The sequence below is a fragment of the Copidosoma floridanum genome, unplaced genomic scaffold, assembly GCF_036245765.1.
Source record: "Copidosoma floridanum isolate Cflo_tuat_1 unplaced genomic scaffold, Cflo_Japanese_pri ptg000004l, whole genome shotgun sequence".
NCBI classification, from domain to species: domain Eukaryota; kingdom Metazoa; phylum Arthropoda; class Insecta; order Hymenoptera; family Encyrtidae; genus Copidosoma; species Copidosoma floridanum.
This window is the reverse complement of record NW_028321881.1, coordinates 7370261-7391313: the sequence shown is the minus strand read 5'-3', so window position 1 is coordinate 7391313 and position 21053 is coordinate 7370261. Positions and strand designations below refer to the sequence as shown.

The following is a 21053-nucleotide window of genomic DNA, read 5'->3' as shown; positions in this document are numbered from 1 at the left end:
TTACGAACACCAGAAAGGAAAAACCAAGCAGAGGTAAGAGGCTTGAAATTAAGATGGCCTTGCTTCTCGCAAGGGTCAAAAAAAGGACCAGCGCTTCGTGGACACCACTCAGCCGTCCAGATTTATTGAATCTGCTCCAAAAGAAATTTCTTCAAAAACTAAAACTCCCGTGTTCGCTTTCTAGTTTCTGCCTCGTTTTCCCTTTCCCTTTGCCATGCCACTAAAACCACTGCTTGTTTTCGGGCGTCGTCGCGCTTCTTCGTCCCAGGTTATGCGCCTAGTCCCTGTCTGATATAAATGAGAGAATGAAGTCAAATTTTTATTGATAGCGCCGGTATCTAAATTGTAATTGAGATTTTATATATAAGCTTGTAACTTGCCTATTTTGTTAATAAAATAAAAATGTCATCCTAAAAGTTTTTCTCGTGCAAATCCATGAGAGCCCAAGAAATTTTCATATATTTGGGTCACGGACAATATAAAAAACATCCAAAGAATGAAAAAACTATTTGAAGTATTTGTTTATTCCAGCCCTTAAAATATGCAGGATTTCGTATAATTACCTACACATATTTCTGGGATAAATATCCAACAGTTTATTGTTAAACTTGTAAGTATGTATGAATTATTTACTAGAAGAAAATAAATTTTTAAAAATACAAAATATTTGTCCATCACATATTAGTTATATTACAGAAATTTAATCAAAGCTTATGGACTTAACTGTACACATACACGTGTGCACATGCACACATACACACACGCACAAGCAGACACGAAAAACTATGCGCATACAACATTCAGCTGCATTAGTATAAGATACGACTTTGTAGTACTCAAGTTGAGCTGCGACTACAAGCGCCAAAGAGCCTTTATAAAAGTAAATGGAGTGTCGAACGTACGACCAACTTCAAATACAACAGTAGAAGTAGTATTAGCAACTATTCATATGTATATACACTTGCCGCTACAGTGGTAACTGAGCAGAGTGAAAAAAGTATGTAAGTCGTTTTGAATCTGTCACTTTTTGCCAGCTCACTTCTAGCCCCCGGCGCATGGAAAGCTTCGCGTTAGAAAACATTTTGTTTTGAAATGTGTTAAACTATTAATAAGGGCTAGAATGTATTCCTAACGTTTCTTACGTAAGTATTAACCTTTTAAAGTCTTATATAAATAAAAAATTGTATTTATCTATTACATTAAAAAGAAAGATATGTCGATGTGACATCCGATGTCATATACTTAATATTGATTACTTTTCAACAACCAACTCTGTTATTAAATTATGAAATGCAAATTCTCGGCAATTTTCAAACACCCAGCTGTATACTTACTTCTGCAATCGCATGACATACAGGTATGACTCACTTCTTTCGAAAAGAGCTACCGTCGCAAAACTCGAACTACGCTTACAATCCCCAACAATCTTATAAAACGCTCATCTCACAACATCAATTTCCACTAATACACGAAAAAATAATAACAATTAACAATTTGAGTATTTATTACTGCGTATAATCCCCAATGACTATTATACACGGTTTCAACATCAACGTGTACTAAAATGTAAAATCTAAGAGGTCAGCGTTTTTAACCATCAATCTTTGTATAATTATTGCACCACAATTATGCTTGTATCAATCAAAAGTAATAAGGTTAAGCTCTGATTAATTATTTCGATCCCCAACTTGACATGTCCTCATTATATTCAAGAATGTAACCAGTGGGCAGTGGGTGCTTGGGTATCCAAGTATAAAGTTACACTTCTATAAAATGATATGGCAAACAATATAATTTTGAGTATAAAAAAACCTTCTGTGAAACAATATTGTATACGGAGGTGGTGAATTATCGTGGGAATGAGTATACCTACGTTGATTAGGTATGATTTTAATTAATATTTAATGAGTTAACGATTATAAACAATATATTACTGCACAATACAATAAAAATAATATATAGGCTGGCCAGTACAAGACTGTGCGCTTTCATCGAATCTTCCGGTGATATTAGAACAACTTCTTACTGCCTACGCTAATAACATCTGTAACATCACGCTCACATCTATCAGAGACGATCCCACAATTATTCCTAGTCCATATTTAATACACAAAATATAATTTTATATAGAAAATTAGGAAAAACCATCATGTAGTATAGCTTTCTTCAATAGGGTCGTATTACATGCCAGTGAATGTCCCTTCAAGACGTTCATCAATCATAGGTTTTTTGACAGATATTATTCAAACGGCAAACGTTTATTGAAATAACATTTAAAATACCCACAAAAATTGCAGCTCGTTTGACTGTACCAGTACTTTATATATGTCACATTTAAAAAAATCAATATTTAACGTGTAACCAAATGAGACATCACGTTTAATGACATTTATATGATTTGTAGGAATCTCCCAATGTTTTGGGTGCAAAAGATTACTTTTAGATAAACTTATCAAATTATCAAATAGACCCACAAGTTGGTTTTTAAATTAATTTAGAAAGAGGGGATGAAGTATGCGTTAATGCATGTATGTGGGTACATCCACATGAGAACAACAATTTCTAGCTTTACAGAACACATTAGCGTTCCTCTCTCTTCCCTGAAGTTTTCCATCATTAACTATGTAAAGAACGTTATTAAGTCAAAAAATTACTTTAATCATAAATGAAAAAATTGTCAAAAATTAAAACACAATAAAAATTAATTATTTTATTTTTACAGTACAAAAAAAATTTTTTTTATTTTTTTAAATTCTTAAAAAATGTGAAAAATTATTTATATACTTTAAAAGTAACAAATTAAATATATAGAAATAAATACTTATTAATACATTGGAAAGGTATTCTGCTAAAATATACTAATTTTCAAGTTTTCTGAAACAACTTTTTTTTTCAATTGTTCTATTCAGTAAATTATTGAGTAATTTAACATACAACTAAACCAAATGAATTTATATACATTAAATAAAAATTTACATAAAAAATAAGGTATGAATTACACCATTAGATGCAGAAATCGAATTTTCTCTATCGGGACTGTTTCTAGCAGAGTAGGTAAGGGTAGGTAAGGTAAGGGCCTCGGGGGGTTTAAATCGCTTTGGAAACTTTTTTTTTCTTTTTAAGAATTGGTTACAAGAAAAAAATTAAAAATTAAAAATATATGGCGTGGTGATGTGATGTGGGGTCATGTGGTGTAGAGGAAACCGTAAGTACGTCAAGAAGGGTGGGGCGATGAAGGAGAATCAAGCAAAACCTACTTCCGTCACACTTTTTCTCAAAGTCAAAATCTGAAGTCGTTGGTTTACTCTCGCGCATAACTTGAAGTATAACTTTAAAAACTCTTTGCACAGACCAATAATCACCTTTTTTGTTTTATCAAGTGCTCTAAAGTAACCAACTATATGAGTTGGACAATGAGGTGAGTTACGTCATTTAAGCGGATAATAGAGTTAATTTGGTGATTGAGCTGCGTGTTTAAAGCATGCATTTCAAGTAAATGTGAGATCTTGTTCGATGACTAAGTTGTGTGACTAAAGCTCAGGCAAATAAGGCCATTGTAGACTTGCGTAAGAAGTGAAACAAAGAAGAACAAGAAAAAAAGGACCGTTGACTTCGGTTCCAACATTAGAAGCGGCAGCCTAATTATTATCATTGTCACGAGTACTCTCGTGTATACGATGAAAATCATCGATGTAGTAAACCTTGTAAGATCTTGTGATTGCGTGCGCAAAAGCAGCAGCTAACAAACGATCATAGAAGTTAGTAAAGTTGAGAGAAATTATAACTTGATGAAACATTTACAATGGAAACTTGTAAATTTATTATTTTCATTCTTTTAAATTCGAATATTTCCTGCTTTAAAAAATTTATTAAATCGTCAGATAACGCGTAACTCAGTTGTTGATTTAATTTTTTTCTAAATCTAAGTATTTCAAGATTTTAAATTCAAATTGATAAAAAAATTTTTTAGCTTGAAGAAATAAATTAAATACCAAGCAAAATCAAACATATAAAGTTATACAAAGACCTTTATAAGGATGTGATATGAAAAGAGAAATAAACTACGGTACTACTGCATCACATAAGATAGAAATTCAAACAGTTGGTCATTGTCCGTTTGACGTATGACAAAATAATACCACGTCATATGTACTACTCAAAGCATACTGCAAGTAATAGCAAATAAGGCTTTTGGGCTGATGGCTGGTTCCTGATGAACAAAAATTCAATTTAATTGTTTATAGAATAAATATATACATTCCACCCTTTTCTTAAAAGTTTGAGCGTAACTACTTGGTATCCCTTTTTGAGAACTAAGCCTTTTATTTAACTAACCTATGCTTTAACCAAATTAAAATTTTTATTTTGTAAATTTTTTTTTATGTAACTTTTTTCTGTCTCTAATTTTTTTCAAAATTTTTCCATAATCGATCATACACTTTAGAATAATAATAAGATAGCTGACGAAAATATGAAGCTACAATTACTGAAACAATACCATGGGGCAAGAAACGCCAAAAAACTACTAGAATTTCTTGAAATATTACATAACGTAGACCTTAATAGTTTAGCTTTACGTATCAGTAAACTATAAATTTTATCGTGATTGTCCCTACAAAAATTACCGTGCAGACAGTAATCGTGGGACAAAGTGACATCACGGAAATTTTTTACCTAACTTAGTAAGAACAGCAAAAATTCTCGGGCGCTCGACGAGGTCCCCCCCCCCACCTCTTACATATATAGATGAATTATTGCAACGTGGCGTCATATGATCAACTCGTCCATACTCGGAGACGAAGTGAAATGATTTGAAAAAAATTTGACACGTTCCTCATACTGTCTATGTAAAAACAGAATATTCCAAAATATTATTATTAGTGCCAAAATAATTCTAACCTAAAAATATGAAACTTGCACTGTCAGTCAAAGAAAGTGTGTTATGAATTTTTGAAATTTTCATTTTTCTTCATAGAACGTTGTTCAATCAGATTTGAAGAACCCGTGTATAAACTTTCTTGTTACAATGTTGAACAAAAAACATTTGGGGAGCTATTTTGAACCTAAAAGAACAATGTTGTACAAAGAAAAATGAAAAGTTTGAAAATTCATAACAGACTTTCTTCAACTGAATGTGCAAGTTGCATGTTTTTAGGTTAGTATTATTTTTGCATTAATAATGATGTTTTAAATTATTGGATACATTCTGTTGTTACAAGGGCACTATGAAAAACGCGTGTAACTTAAATGAATGAATGAGTTGAACGTATTCTGCCACATTGCAATGATCTATTTATATATATGAGCAGAGGGGGAAAATTTTGTTGGGCACCTAACGATTTCACCGTGCTTCACGGTCAAAATTGACTAATTTAGGTTGAAAATTCCGCGATGTCGCTTTGCATCACGATTACCGTCTGCACGGTAATTTTTTTAGGGATAATCACGATAAAGTTTATATTTTTTTTCACTTAGTGTAATGTAGCTAAAATGTACCACTTAGAGATTTCTTGAAGGTATTAAGAAATGTATATCCCTTATCTCAGATGCGGGAGAACCGAAAGATTGCTTAGACAGGGTAACATTACATACGTTAGACGATCTTATAAACCATTTAAAAACAATCTTTTCTCCCTCTAACACTCACGCTCAATACATTATCGACATTAAGAATTCTAAAATACAACAGGGGGAAACTGCTCGTGATGTTTACAAGAAAATCTTTGAACTCAATAATTAAGGTGCAAGAAAAGCTAAAATGGAAGCCACTTCCAACAATATTTCAAAGCCTACCTGATAAATTCAGCGCCAAACTGATGTCAAACGTACCGAAAACTTTAGCTGGTGCTTTACAGGTAGCTTTAGGAGCAAAGAAGTGCAGAAAATACTATACCCTAATACTTATACTTCCATATACAATCATCACTCACAAATGTACCTGGCTCAACAGTTACACCCTACAGCAAGACAAAATTTATCGGTACGTCACTAAGACACACGAGAACATTTTTCGCATTTTTAGCTTAATGAAATTAACACACGAATAGTTTAAATGACGATCCTAGTACATACAATTACAATAATATATCTTATTACAGTCCTAATGACAAAAAAATTTTTTTCTACTACCCTCAATTTAGATGGGAAAATAGTGTCATACCCAACTCGCCAATATAGGAACAGTAAGTTCACTGATCAATCTGTAAAATTTTTACAAAAATCAAATGAATCACGTCACCTAGTTCCAGTGGCGAGCAAAGACCTAAATGAGCGTCCACTGACGAACTTATATTTGCAATTGCCCGAGCGTCTGCATCGCCGCCAAAATAGTTCTATAACTACTGAATATTATTATAAATACAAATATGAAATTTCCTTTATTGCATTAACCTCTCAAAATGTTATTACAGAAGGAATAGTGACATAAAATATATTTAGCAAAAATCACGTTTTTTTCGTCTTGTCACAAAAAACATGATTCAGTAAAACAGAAATATTAGAACATTTTTTTCTAGCTGGAAAACGAGCCAGGCTTTGTTATTTTATAACAGCCTTGATACTTGAAAAAAGACTAAAGTCATATGCCATTTTTAGGAAGTATTGCAACAACAAGCAACGAAATATATGGATTTAAATAGCTCAATACAATGACAAAATATACAAGTAATACAAAATTTTTGACGAATTTGCAAACGATATAGGCATATGAAAAGAAAACTCGAAATCGCTGCCAGCTTTCCAATATTTTGAGCCTACAGAAGAAACGTTCAGACAAAATTGTGTGTACAAATTACCAGTCAGAATGAGAGTTTCAACGAAAACTGACACCTGAAGTCCAGCATATCTTCCCTTCATAAAAACTACTCCTGGCATTTTCATAAAACAAGAGCGGTAAAATACAATTAATGTCGCTGTTTTACCATAGCTGTTTACACAAGAGCAGAATGAGCAGAAATTAGGATCCCTTCTCAAAATCTTGTACCTTTTGACTTAGACGACTCAGAATATTTTCTCGATACAGATCTTGCGATGATGCTCTTAATGTAATGACAAAAGAAGCAATTGATTGTATTACAGAAAATCTTTGCTGGCATTATCATAATGAGATAAGTTTCAACAAACTTTGCCAAATAGTGAAACAATATTCACATTCATTTTAAATCAAAGATGCTGCTCCATGTTCATCGCATGCACTACGTAACATACCAATAACTGACGAAAAGCCTGTTTTACTCAACAATATAGGTACCCTCCTGCTCTACACAAAGAAGTTTAAGATTAAATCAATAAATAGTCCTCTTTAGACTTTTTTTTAAAATCAAGATCCATCGGAAAAAGATACGTCATCTTGTAAAAGATTACAGAAAATTAAATGCTATAAGTATCCATGATACTCATCTGTTGCCCAATATGACAGAGATATTTGAATAAATAAGTAGATCAAAATGTTTTCCAATGTTCGATCTAGCTAATAGATTTTGTCATATTGAACTATCTCAAGAAGATCGCCACAAAACAGCTATCAGTATTCCATACGGTTATTACGAGTGTACGGGTATGCCGTTTAGATAGATACAACAGTCTCTTCAGTGAGCATGGAAGATGAACAAAACCTATAAAAAAGTAAGATAGCTGTAGTACTGAGAAGGTGTATGAGGGGTCATTTAAAATTTTGTACGAAAATATGAAATTTGTCAAAAATGAAAATTAACACGGATAAGAACACAAGAACGAATGATAATAACCGATACTCCAATGGCAGTTTTCTCATAATAGCCTTCGATACGGTGGGACCGTTAGCAACAACGACATCTGGAAATAAACATATATCAACTACACAACGCTTATTTTCAAAATACTGTGTAGTACTAGGTATACCACATATCCAATCCATCACAGTCGCAGACGCTTTAGAAAGACACTTTATGGCTTGCTTTGGAGTGCCTAAAATAGTTTTCAGTGACAACGAAAAGAGTTTTCGAAATCATATACTCAAAAACTTAGCCCTAATTTGTGGTTTTGATCTTAAAATCTTTACACCTTACCATCTTCAATCTAACGGTTTACTTTAGCGTAGCCATGCTATGCTTGCAAGCTTTTTACGAACTAAAACTACTACAAAACAAAATATGGATGAACTATTACTTATTTTGTACATTAATGTAATACATCATTGTCTACAGCTACCAGATTATCCGGATAATTTTATAATAATTACCTTATCGATATGATCCGTTGCCTAAGAGACACGTACGACAAAGTTTATGATAAACATATAAAATGCAAATATAAAGGTAAACAAAACTATCACAAACATGCCTGACCTTAGAATTTAAAAGTTGGTATAAAAGCTTATGCAATAAAAAAACTTTGAAAGGTAAATTAAATAAATATTGCGATTTAATTTTTGAAATCGTCAATATCTATAAGCATAATAGAAACATAACTCTAAAAGTAGAGACTGCAAACATAATTATTAAATATTCAGATAAAATAAAGCGCTTTTAAAAATACGACTTTCCTAACGAGACTTTCCTCAATTTGAGTACGCTGACAAAAAAAATCCTCTCACTTCTACACTTTACTATATCTAACAGGAATATAAAATTTTTTTTTCATTCAATGAATAGTTTTTTTTTTTAATTAATCAGTATTTTTTTTTTGTTTTTCAATATGTGATCTCTGTTTGAAATTTATGTTTGTCATGAATTCATACCATATAAATGATTACAAATCAAACAAATAATAATTAGAATAAATCATATTGATTTTGACAACAAATTTATTAGAGAATAATTGAAGTAGTTAAAAGGTAACTAGAAGAATGTCAATTAATTTACTTGCAAAATTAAAATTTTTTCCAAAGCAATTAAAAGTAATCAATGTCAAGAATTTATTACCTACAAAATATCTAAATTTTTAATCTTTAGTTAATAAAAATATAATCATAAAACCTATACGTACGTGCAAGATCATCAACGGAAGATTTCATGTTTTTAAGGCGTATGATTTCCAGGTGTTAATTTTCGACAACACTAAGTTTAGCTAGTGCTGACATAAAGTTGTTAATGTTTATAACTCTAACAAAAAAAAATAACTTATGAAGATTTATAGTATGTAAAAACAAAATTAAAGTACAAAATTTCCCAAAAAGCATCTTTTCAGACCTTTTAAACGGAAATTACGACTCTCATAGTGTTACATATCTTGATTACAATTTTGATTTTTTTTATTTAGTACTTGACATGGGTTCAGCTGTTTTCGCTCTTATGATTTCCAAGGGCAGCAATCAACTAAGGGGGGGGGGAGTTACTTTATAATTATTATTTTTTAACTCCCAGCTCTGTTATAAAATTATGAAACGTGAATGCTTAGCGATTCTTAAACATAGAGCTGTAAACCTGCTTCTGCAGTCCCGTGACGTATAACTCAATTCTTTCGAAAAGAGCTACCGTCGCAAAACTCGACCTACGCGTGCAATACCTAATAATCTTGTAGTCTTATTATTATCATTGCTAAGAGTATTCTCGTGTAGGATAAGAATCATCATTGCAATCAAACTTGTAAGACCTTGCGACTCTGTGCGCACAAGCAACGGCTTATCAGCAATCATAAAAGTATGTAAGGTTTAGAAAAACTATAAACTGTCAAAACACTGTAAATGTGACAGTAAAAGTTTTATAATTTATATTGTTTGTAAAAATCGATTATATCCGGCCTTACGGAGCTTAATAAATCATCAGGTAAGATACAACTTAGTTATGGATTCAATTCCAATTAATAGAAACAAAATGACGTGTGGTAAAACGACGTATGAATACTACTGCATGATATTACCTAGAAATTTACACACAAAGTCAACATCAGTTTAGCGTGTGACACACTTGCACCACTTCATACATACCAACTTCGTGAAACCAAACAACACATCGCCGAGCCAACAATTAATATGGAAGGCATACTGTAAGTTAGACCAAATAAGACTTTTTTTGGGCTGATGGGTGGTTCCTGATGAATAAAAACTACATTTATTTGTTTGTAAAACGGACCAACGAGTTTCACCGTTCACTCAAGAGTTCAAACGTATGATCGGTGTAAAGAAGATTGCTATACCTGCAAGTATGCAAATTTTGTTGTACATGCACGTTCTCATCTTTTGTATCGTTATGCAAAGGTGGTGTATATAGTTTCGATACTAGAGCAAAAGAGATAGTGTTTTTTTGCTATTTGTGGTTGTCGTATTCTTGGGTTAGCATATGTAAAAAGTAAGGGAAATGATTTTCCTAACAGAATTACATATAATTGTATGTCCTACGGCTGGTGCCAAAGGCGTGGCCTCCAGGGGTCCTATTTTTCGGATACGTCACGTGACCTGGCATGGCGGGCCAATAATCCAATCAGTCGAGCACAGAAAAAGGCGCAAGCTATCCAGTGTAATTTCGCGAGATGTCCCGCGTAGTGTAAATAGTATCGCCAACTTTGCTTTGCCGGTAACAATAATTTTTTTTTTAGCGAAGGAAATATGAAGGGGCGGCCCCAATTACCAGCTGCACCCAAGGCTCCCAGATTTTTGAGAGTTCACCGCATGCGCAGTGCGCAGTCACCCTCTTCTCTCTAAAGTAGGGCGAGTGGGGAGCTCCCTCTATACCTATACTTTAACTTAAGCCCCGCCCACTTCCTGCAACTTAAATACGAGTTCTTATACATCGTAGGTACGAGCGCCAATAGTCGAGTGGACTAAACCTTTTGTTCCTGTCGAGCTTACTAGCCAGGTTATCGATTCTCGCCGATGTCATATATATATTTTTTCTCTCACATGTTTGTTATAAATTACTATTTACCTATTAACCAATGTTTACGAATAATTATTTTTTTTTACATACACCACAGTAAGTATAAGTACCTTACATTATAAATCATTCTTGTGAATGTTGCTCATTAAAATCCAAACACAATTCTTTAAATTACTTTTTATAAGAAAAGTAATATTAAAATTAATTAAAAAAAAAAATTAAAAAGTCTAGAAAATGTATTTTGCATATTTACAGTTCTTTATTTCCAGAAACTATGGAAGAAATACCTGACGACTTCTCCTTTTTTTACTGACATAATTAATTTCTGCCATAAATTATTTAGTGTATAATTCAAAAACTATAGAATTTAATGAGTTAATACCTCTGTCACTGCATTAACTTAATATTAAATAATGAGCATACATACGTATTATTCCCGTTACTTTTTTTTATAACTTTAACATCACTGACAACTAAAAAAAAATGTTTCTATCAATGCTTGTAAATGTGATAAAACTCTCTTACCTAACGGTTTTGTCAATTGAATGTTGTCCTGATGAAATCATTAAAAAACAAGTGTCTGCAATCAAATTTAGTGAAAGAGTGACTCCAAAAATAGCCCGTTTTTGCAACCTCGAGAACCGTCCTAAATTGTTTATTAAATCATTGTTTGTCGTTTGAACATGTACCTGGCAAGTTTTTAGGAGGGGATTAGCTTTGGTTTCTTAGATATAGGAGGTAAAAGATATTGAAATATTACTAATGACCGTATAAATTAGGTTTACAGTGAGTCTCACAAAATAAAAAGTGTTTTCGCGTAGCATACCAAACCACTATATTATTATGTTTTTTGGGTCGCTGATTCCTTCTTAACGGATGGTTCAAGGTCATTTGAAGGTCGAATCTGAATGAAATTCCCAAATCTAGAATACACTAGATTTCAACACTGATTCTCATGGCTGCAACTTTCGCAATTGCGTATAGTACATAATACTAATTTACAATTAATTATAGATTCATTGAAAGCAAATGATTGCAATCATTACAGCTCAAGATGAACTTGATTTATAATGAATACCATATTGGTCGAGGAATGTGTCTCGTTGATTTTTTGTGTACAGGACTTAATTTTATCATTGACATTCACTTAGTCGCCTCTTCAATTTTCTGTATACAGCCATTAATGTTATTTTTCAGAATCCTTTTGAGTTAAAGTCAATAACTAGTGTTTTAGATGATTTGAGTCTCAGTTTCTCTATATCTGACTTTAAGAATAATTTTATACAGAAATGTGTATTTATCAAGATCCATAATTTTTTTCATATAAGAGTTGATCTTATGGGCTCCTGAGATACGTCATTAAAGTAATTAAAGCTAACCTGTTAACGTGTATGAATTATACTACTTATAAGTATTAACTATATACACAGGTACTAGAGTCAAAAACTTTTATCTTTTTATTGTAATTAACTAATCATCCTTTCAATTTATCTTTCCAATATGTTTTTACATTATTTGCAGTCTACGATTCATTTTAAAAAATGCCTTACTCTTTGACATGTCTTGGCTGTAAGCATAAAAATAAATCAAAGGATAAAACATTTTTTTGTGTCATTAATCTGAATTTATCGGCTATCAATAATTTGAGAACTATTTATAATACTATAAAACGAAAACTTGAAGCTATAGAAACAATTCCTGTGGACAGCAAAATATACAGACTGTGCTACGACTGTGTTCAAAGAAATCCTGGCATTCAAACTTACTCTACGTTGCCAGATCTGTCCATTTATAGAAAAAACTTCAACTCACATAATCGATGTACATTTGGGTGTAAGAACCCATCAAAATTGATTGCTATTCCTAGCAATAAACGTGAGCTCCTTTTAATGAATTATAAGTTCTTTGTTGAGCCTAATGCCCGTACGTGCTCCGAACATTTCAATGATGTCGATTATTGGCCTTTAGTGGAACAAATATTTAAAGAAGTATCGCCGACGGAGCAAAAGTTTGTAAGCTATATCATGTTCGAATACTGTCAGAACCAAAATAAAAATGTGGGTAGTACACTCGATATCAATACACTTGAGACTATGGCAGATGGGCCTTTTAAGTCTTTTTTTGGATTTGAAAAAAATAAATTTAATGAAATATGTGAATTCATTAAGAACTGTGAATCAAAAAATGTAGCTATTCTTTTGTGTAAAATTCGTACTGCACTTTCACATGAACAATTGGCTTATCTCTTTGGATACCAAAGTATTTCATCAATTTCTAACCATTTAGAAAAAGCAAGAAATGATTTAATTCAAAATTTGGTTTCTTACTTTTTTAACATTCCCAATCGTGAGACTATAATAGTTAATAATACTCCATTGTCAAAAGAATTGTTTGATATACCTGAAGATAAGGGCTGTATTATTTTTGATGCCACTTATCGGAGAGCTCAAAAATCAAAAACTTCGCTGGTGAAAAGCAGTTGTGGAGTGAGCAAAAGAAATTGCCACTTGTTAAACCCACGATGGGATGTACGCCAAACGGATTTATACTATTTGTCTTAGGTCCTTTTAATGCGAACCATAACGATGCACAGATTTTGAATGATTGCTTTCAAAGAAATGATGAGCTATTATCCGCTTCATAAAAATGATGTTGTCTTAGTCGATAATGGATTTAAAGATGTAATGGACTTTTTAAAAGATGAAAAAAAGCTTAGAGCATATATTCCTGGAACTGGAGAACGCGATACGTATGAAGCTAATCTAGCCAGGTTTGTTACCAAGGTGCGATGGATAATTGAGCAAGTATTTGGGCGACTTAAAAAAAAATTCAAGTTGCTTGCTGTATCAGCTCATAATGCCACACTGTCCTATGACTTTGATTACCTGTTAATCGCTTGCACGTTACTTAATTTATTCCACAAACCAATTCTATCTGATGATGAATATAAAAATGTTGGGGAAACTATGGAATCAAGATTGAATGTACCGAATAAATTCAAAGTAGTTGTCACTGATCTTAATCTTTCTCAATAAAGAGTTCCATTCGATGACACTGCTTTCACTTCTTTGGATAATGAAGAAAATAATTCGCTAATGCAGTTTCCTCAGCTTTCATTGGATGATTTGTATGAAGTTTGCCTAGGCCCTTATCAATTAAAAAATGCCATGTCATACTACGCTGAACATGTGGCAGAAGATATATTTTTAGTACAGAAATTCAATCCTAACGCAAGACATAGAACCGCAGGCTTGAATTTTTTTAAGTATGGCATTAATGTTATCGATCCACTGCCCGTAAAAGCACATATGAAATCTCGCTATAGAAGTGGAAAAAGCCATTATATTTTTGTACTTGTTGATCGAGCTAAGAGAGGTAGACTGGCTATCATCGAATATATTTGCTCATGTGAGAGTGGTTCACGGACAGTTGGATGTTGCAGCCACATTGCTACTATTATATATTATGGTACTTGGGATACGGTTAATTTAATGTCACAAGGGTTCCTAACCCATGTCTCTGTAACTATAGAAAAATAAAGCTTTGTAGTTTATGACGTTAAAACAATATTCTGTTCGGATTATTTCCAAATGAAATTATTGATTAGGCATTTTTAATTTTGCACACCTGACTTCAGATGCGTGATCAGCAACTATAAAAACTTATCTGGAGGTGATTTCAGAGTTTTTTACAATTCATTCAGATTTGACCTTCAAATGACCTTCAACCATCAGTTAAGAAGGTCATCTGACCTCGGATTCGAAATCAGCGACGCAAAATACATAACAATATAGTGGTTTGGTATGCTACGCGAAAACACTTTTTATTTTGTGAGACTCACTGTAAACCTGATTTATACGGTCATTAGTAATATTTCAATATTTTCTACCTCCTATATCTAAGAAACCAAAGCTGATCCCCTCCTAAAAATTTACCAGGTGCATGTTCAAACAATAAACAATGATTTGATAAACAATTTGGGAAAATTCTCGTGGTTGCAAAAATGGGCTAATTTCGAGCTATTTTTGGAGTCACTCTTATCTTTGTTTTCCTTGCAACACTGCTTCCTCTACATTTGGTTTCAGTCTTATTCTGAATCAGTGAGTGTTCAGTGACACGAAAATGTAATTCGATGTGTATTTCATACTTTTGTACTTTAAAAAGTGTTTAATCAGAATAATGATACTTTGCAATGGTAAATAAAATAAATATTTTATACACAAAGACGCAGAAAATGTCTGCTTGTTATTGACTGTAGTGGCTGTATTGCGGTTTGCATGACTAAGCTTTCACAGCTCGGGACAGTGATTTTGAATAGGGCCAGTGAATAACTACCCTTCGTGCACCCGAAAGTACACGAAGCAGCAGTAGCTGCAAAAAAGGACACGAACCTTTAACTATGTAAGAAAGTAACAAAATATCTCTTTACATACTATAATACAGATGCTTAAGTGTGGCTGAATATGAAAGGCGTTGAGCACCGAGCTTCCTTACATATTACGGAATGAGTACAGTGAGTTGCTTTAGCTGTACGCGCTGTAGGCAGACTGATACGAAACTATTTCGCAGAGCAGTGCACAACTAGAAGTGTGCATGTGTATTAAGAGAACTACATATATATGTTTAAAGTTAATACAAGGCAATATAAGAATTAAAAAGGGAACTTAAGAAAAGATAAACATTGCCTTTAACGTTGTAAAAAGTCTTTGTTTACATTTTGCACAGTATTGTTCGCAGAACACGTATCTTAAAAATAAAAACACAAAGATAAGAATGTCGTGATTAGTAATAAGAATTTGAAAGTGTATTGTAAAATTAATAAATGTGACTACAATTAACTTGAATCGTAAACGATATCGTTTTTAGTAATCGCATGCCTGCAGAAAAAAAATAGAAAGAAGCAGCGTAAATATTTTATAAATAATAAAATTAAGTTAAGGAAAGTGTTTTTGTGCAGTTTTCGCGATATAATGAGGAATCCAGACAAATAGTGCAAAAATCAATGATAAACATACATTTTGGAGGGCTATTTTGGAGTTTGGGATCTTTCAGTTTTTTCTCTATAACGGAGAAATACAGGAATTCAATTGCGAAACAAAGGGATGTCAAAAAAAGTGTCACGAACATCAAGAATATTTCAACGCTGATGGTGAACTTGTTACTTTTCACAAAAATCTGTTTTAGGTATGCCTTTTTTTGAGTAAAATATGTAAGCTTAGAAGTATACATAGAATAGTACATTTATAAAATTTGTATGCGCTAGTGTAATTTGTTTGTTTTTCATGTTTAACAACTATTCTTTAGACATGTTTTCTTCCTATTTATTTTATCAATTACTCTAACTAACAATAAGGTAGCTGCAACTTTTTTTAATCATATCACTAGGCGTCAGAATTCTAGAAATAATCGAATTGTAAGCAATATTTGTACTCAAACTAGTAAGCCTTAGAGTAACCGTATAATTAATTAGTAGTCTAATGAGTATAACTGTAGAATAGAACATTTTTTAAGCTTACATACGCTAGTGTAAGCTTTTACTATGTGATTTTTATATAATATATCGATTCAATATATTTTTGTATTTATTTGAAAGCCCTGCAACCATTCACTTCTACTACTAGCACTAACCAAGAGCGGTCGATGATTTTGAGTTTCAAGTTTTTTTTTGCATTTTAGAATTTTTAATTTTGCTCGCTTACTGACTACAGTTGATTGAACTTTAAAATTTTTTCAGTTTTAAGTTTATTAATTGTTTACGCTGAATGACTGGGTGCAGCTGGTAGTTGGGGCCGCACCTTTATATTTCCTTCGCTAAAAAAAAATTATTGTTATAGGCGAAGCAAAGTTGGCAATTCTATTTACACTACGCGGGACATCTTGCGAAATTATGCTGGATAGCTTGCGCCTTTTTCTGCGTTCTACTGGTTGGATTATTGGCCCGCCATGCCAGGTCACGCAACGTATCCGAAAAATAAGACCCCTGGAGGCCACGCCTCTGGAACCAGCCGTAGGACATACAATTATATGTAATTCTGTCTGGAAAAATATTTTGCTTACTTTTTACGTGATGTACTTAATAAGTTTCATGATATTAAATTGTTTTAATTATTTATTTTATTTTTAATGCCAAACGATACTTACCAGTCCTACATTTTAGCTGTTTTCTTCGGAGCATTTCTCTCTCAATAAGTAACACATGACAGAACCTCTTATATAGCTTTGTATGATTCTGATAATAATAATTGTGATAACTAATCTACATGAAAAAATATTTTAATTTTATGCGAAGCAGTGATGTTTGAAAGAGTTTCATACCATTTAAAATGTAACATTAATTTGAAGCCTAAAATTACTAAGTAGCTGTAAAAAAAAAAAAGGATAAAACAAAAGGTTCAAAGAAGAATGTTTAGTCCTCGTTTTGTTTTTCATTTCTTATAAAATTTTGTAGTACGCAATGCTAATAGATTAAACTGCTGACAAATATAACTGACACTTACTGCTTAAGTATTGTGTATCCACGCAAAATAATTACAGTGTAAAGAACTATGTTACAAAAATCTGTATTAAGAAACTAATACACATTTAAGTAACTTACCATACTTATGTTATTGAATGTTGATGTTAGGTATGTCCTTTGCTTTACCTACAATGGTGACAACATAAATAATAAATACAAAAACTATTCTATACAGAGAAAACAATTTATCGACACATCATGCAAAAGTAGATACTATAGTGTATATCCACTTGAGTATGGAACGTATTTAAACTTTAATCCTTGTAACGTGTCTATCTCTCCACCAATACTTCTGAATTATTATTTACCATGGATTGAAAGGTACGTTGCTGATCATGAATCTGGAGTCCATTTGTATGCAGAGGTGGCTTTAACCCCTAAAAATCACCTGAAATGACAAAAAATGCTGAAAGTTTTATTATGTTTGCTTTCAAATGAACTCTTGGGGGTTTTCGAGGTCACTGATCATGAATTCTTGGTCTATTAATGTGTAGGGGTAGTTTCAACTCCTGAAAATCATTTCTTGGTAAGAAAATTGTTGAAAACTTCATTATTTTGGCTAGAAAATAATCTCTTAAGGGTTCAATTTCTGTAGTATTTTATACTGTCAGCTATTTTTTTTGTAACATTCATGTTTTATTGTTGTGATGGTATTACTTTTTCAAAAGTGTTTTGTAATACCATGGACTAACGTAATATACTCCTGGGTATGTTTTGAAATTTACTCTCCATATGTTCTTCTTTGTCTACAGTCGGTATCTCTAGTTACCTTTGTGATGTATCTCATCATCTCCATCCAGGTAGCATACTAACAGCTGATGACTGACACACAAGAATAGGACGAAAGTGTTGTTAAAAAAGTAACAAATTCCACATTGGCAATTCTGGAACATGATTTGGATATAATAATTAAAAATTTAAAAAGGTTAATTTATAAAGATTTATTTTTACGACACTACAAACAATATTATCAGCACAGGCTTAACAAAGTTTTGAAAAAAAATTTTAATTTATTGAACTATTTACCTTGGAAAAAAAAAGTCTTGCGTGCAGTGTTATATCAAGTATAATTATATTGAATGTAGATGTTTCAATCAAGATGACTGAAGAAAAAAATGTTGTATAGTTTTTTGCAGGAAAATTTCGATACGAATGATGCAGCTAAAAACATGAAATCTTTATCGTAAATGTTTTTTATGTTGGGATGTTGAATTTTATCATTTCGACCTTGGATTCGTAATCTGCGAGCTTGAAAATTCCTCAGAGGCCATTTTCAAGCCAAATAATTAAATTTTTACAATATTTTCAGTACCTAAAGAAATTTTTGGGATTTAAACCACCCTTATACACAAATGAACCTCGGGTTCGTGACCAGCTGTCTCGAAAACTACCGAGAAGCTACTTCCAAATCAAAATAATAAATTTTCACACATTTCCAGTACTGCAATTCAGGGCACTGCTTTGGAGGCCGCCTATTGCTGTTAAATATCATTAAGTTTTTTAATTTTTCTGCTAGTTAAATTAGTATTGTTAAAAGCTATTTTAATGACTTAAGTTCAGCGTAGTCCGTAAAAAAAGTGTACAAATAAGCAATCCACATTTATCCATAACTTTTTTTCCCCATTTATTGCTATAAAAGTAAGAAATCTTACCAGCTTTGATTCTTAACTGAGTGAATGAATATGAATGCTTAGAAAAGAACAGTCAGCATAGAGGCCTGCTCAGAAAAATTCCTAACCATTGTACGATATCTTATGTATCTATTATGTAGACTTTTCTATTAAAATTGGAACACCCGTTGCTAGGCAATACTATTCGACAACACTGAATGCGTAGAATGTTAATCAGAATTTCTCCCTTTTTTTAATACAGACTTGACCCCAGTTTTTAATACAGAATGAAGCATCTATAGCCATTGTAATAATTCTATTAGACTTGACCCATCTGAACTTTCTCCTAATTTGTGATATAGTAAGCCTATTTTAGTATTAATGTTCTAATTGATGTTAATGTATATTAAATGCTCAACTTATTGTTAAAAATTGTAAAACTTTGTAGATAAGTAGTTATGTAAAGTTCTCATGTTCTGCACAAAATATAAAACTAATAGTTTAAGTAATTATTTTTACAGTTATAAGCAAAGCATTGGAAATATGGAAATACAGAGACAGAGCTTCTCTATGGATCAAGAAGAATATATTCTCGAAATTGAAGCATATCGACAGCATGAAACTGAATTACTGGATTTTGTTCAGAGGCTGACTAATAAAAATACACAGCTTCAACATGAAGTAACAACTTTGCAATCTGAATTTAATTGCAGTATACAAAATCTAAGCTTGAAGGATGGGAAAGAGTACAGAGTTAATAAATATAGTTCTGAAAACAAATTTAGTCTTGAACATGAAATGCAAGACAAAGAAAATGAAGTTTTAGGAAAATATCTTGCTGAGCAGATATACTGTAATCAAAAATTCTTAAAATATATAGAATATTTAAAAAGTGAAAGTAAAATATTAAATAAAAAACATAAACTAGCTATGAAACAAATGACAAAAAGATCATCTTAACATGTCATCTAAATAGGTTCAAGAACTTGACTCATCAGAATAATTACTAGAATAAATTATGTAACCATCAATAAAAAATCAAGTAAAATTTAGATCTTGACTTAAATAGTAAGGTGTATTTAAGAAATTTACTTAAAATTTTTGTGTACGAAAGTGTATTCAATACAAATTATATACCTAAATGAAATATTCTAAATATACTGCTGATAAGTATCGATACACTTATGTCAGTCTAATGAATTTTATAACCATTGAGATAAGTACGCTAGCTTTTCAACATTATTATTATTATACTTTGAGTGGAGGTTGGTGAGGGATGATAGTTGTCTTCGCAAAAATAAGGTAGGGGGAGTCGAGGGCTACTGGAGGTAAGTGGAAAGATTTCTCCGTTGTTATTTACATCTTTCACATAATGCAAAAACGAAACTATTTTTCTCTTATTTGGTAGATAGCTGTCAAGTATTACGTGGAGAGTCAGAAAAAAGGCAGTGTAGTTGAATCACCTGAAGTCGCTTCATAATGTAGAGTCATATTCATGTATACACAACATACACCAGCTTAGCTTTGCATTCTGGTAGCTACGCACTCCCCCTTTCCCACCGTTTGTAATAATTAAATAATTTTTTACGTAACATACGATTATAAAAGTTAAACTAATGGATCCAGAAAAACGATCGAGTCAAGCGTTGTATTCTAACCTTAGAAAAATATAATAATCATTGGTATACTGTTTTTAATACACTTTTCCTACTCCTAATCACAATGACACTTGTTAATTTAAAAGTGATGTACTAAATATTATACTTATGTACGATTCAAAGTTACATGAATCATCCCGTATGAAACTTAAGTTTAGTTTCTACATAAAAAGCGTACTCAACAAGTCATTTTTGAGGTAAATAGAACAAATGAGAGATAAAAAAAAACTTTCGACCGTGCGCGTTTGCGCAAGTACGTGTGTACATATGTGAAATAGTGTGTACTGCCGTGTATAGTCATGAACTGTATACGTGTGATTTTTAATTTACATGTATTTGTATGTACGTACGTAAATGTTTACATACATTACTCTGAAAAAATGTACGTGTATTGCTGTAAAAGACAAAGTTCACATAGGTTTTTTATATTACAATTCATGGTGATTTTTCTCAATTTCAAGAAAATCCACGCAGA

The 21053-nt window shown here is 32.2% G+C and overlaps 1 protein-coding gene across 1 annotated transcript in view; it reads left to right on the top strand.

The window, feature by feature from the left end:
- Golgin104 (coiled-coil domain-containing protein 186) overlaps positions 1–19880 on the top strand; it is a 315912-nt gene extending 296032 nt beyond the window's left edge. The window contains exon 5 of the mRNA XM_089595915.1: positions 19442–19880. Within this exon, the coding sequence (XP_089452041.1) occupies positions 19442–19880 (439 nt within the window). The remainder of the gene's footprint in view (positions 1–19441) is intronic.
- Positions 19881–21053: the final 1173 nt, after the last annotated feature.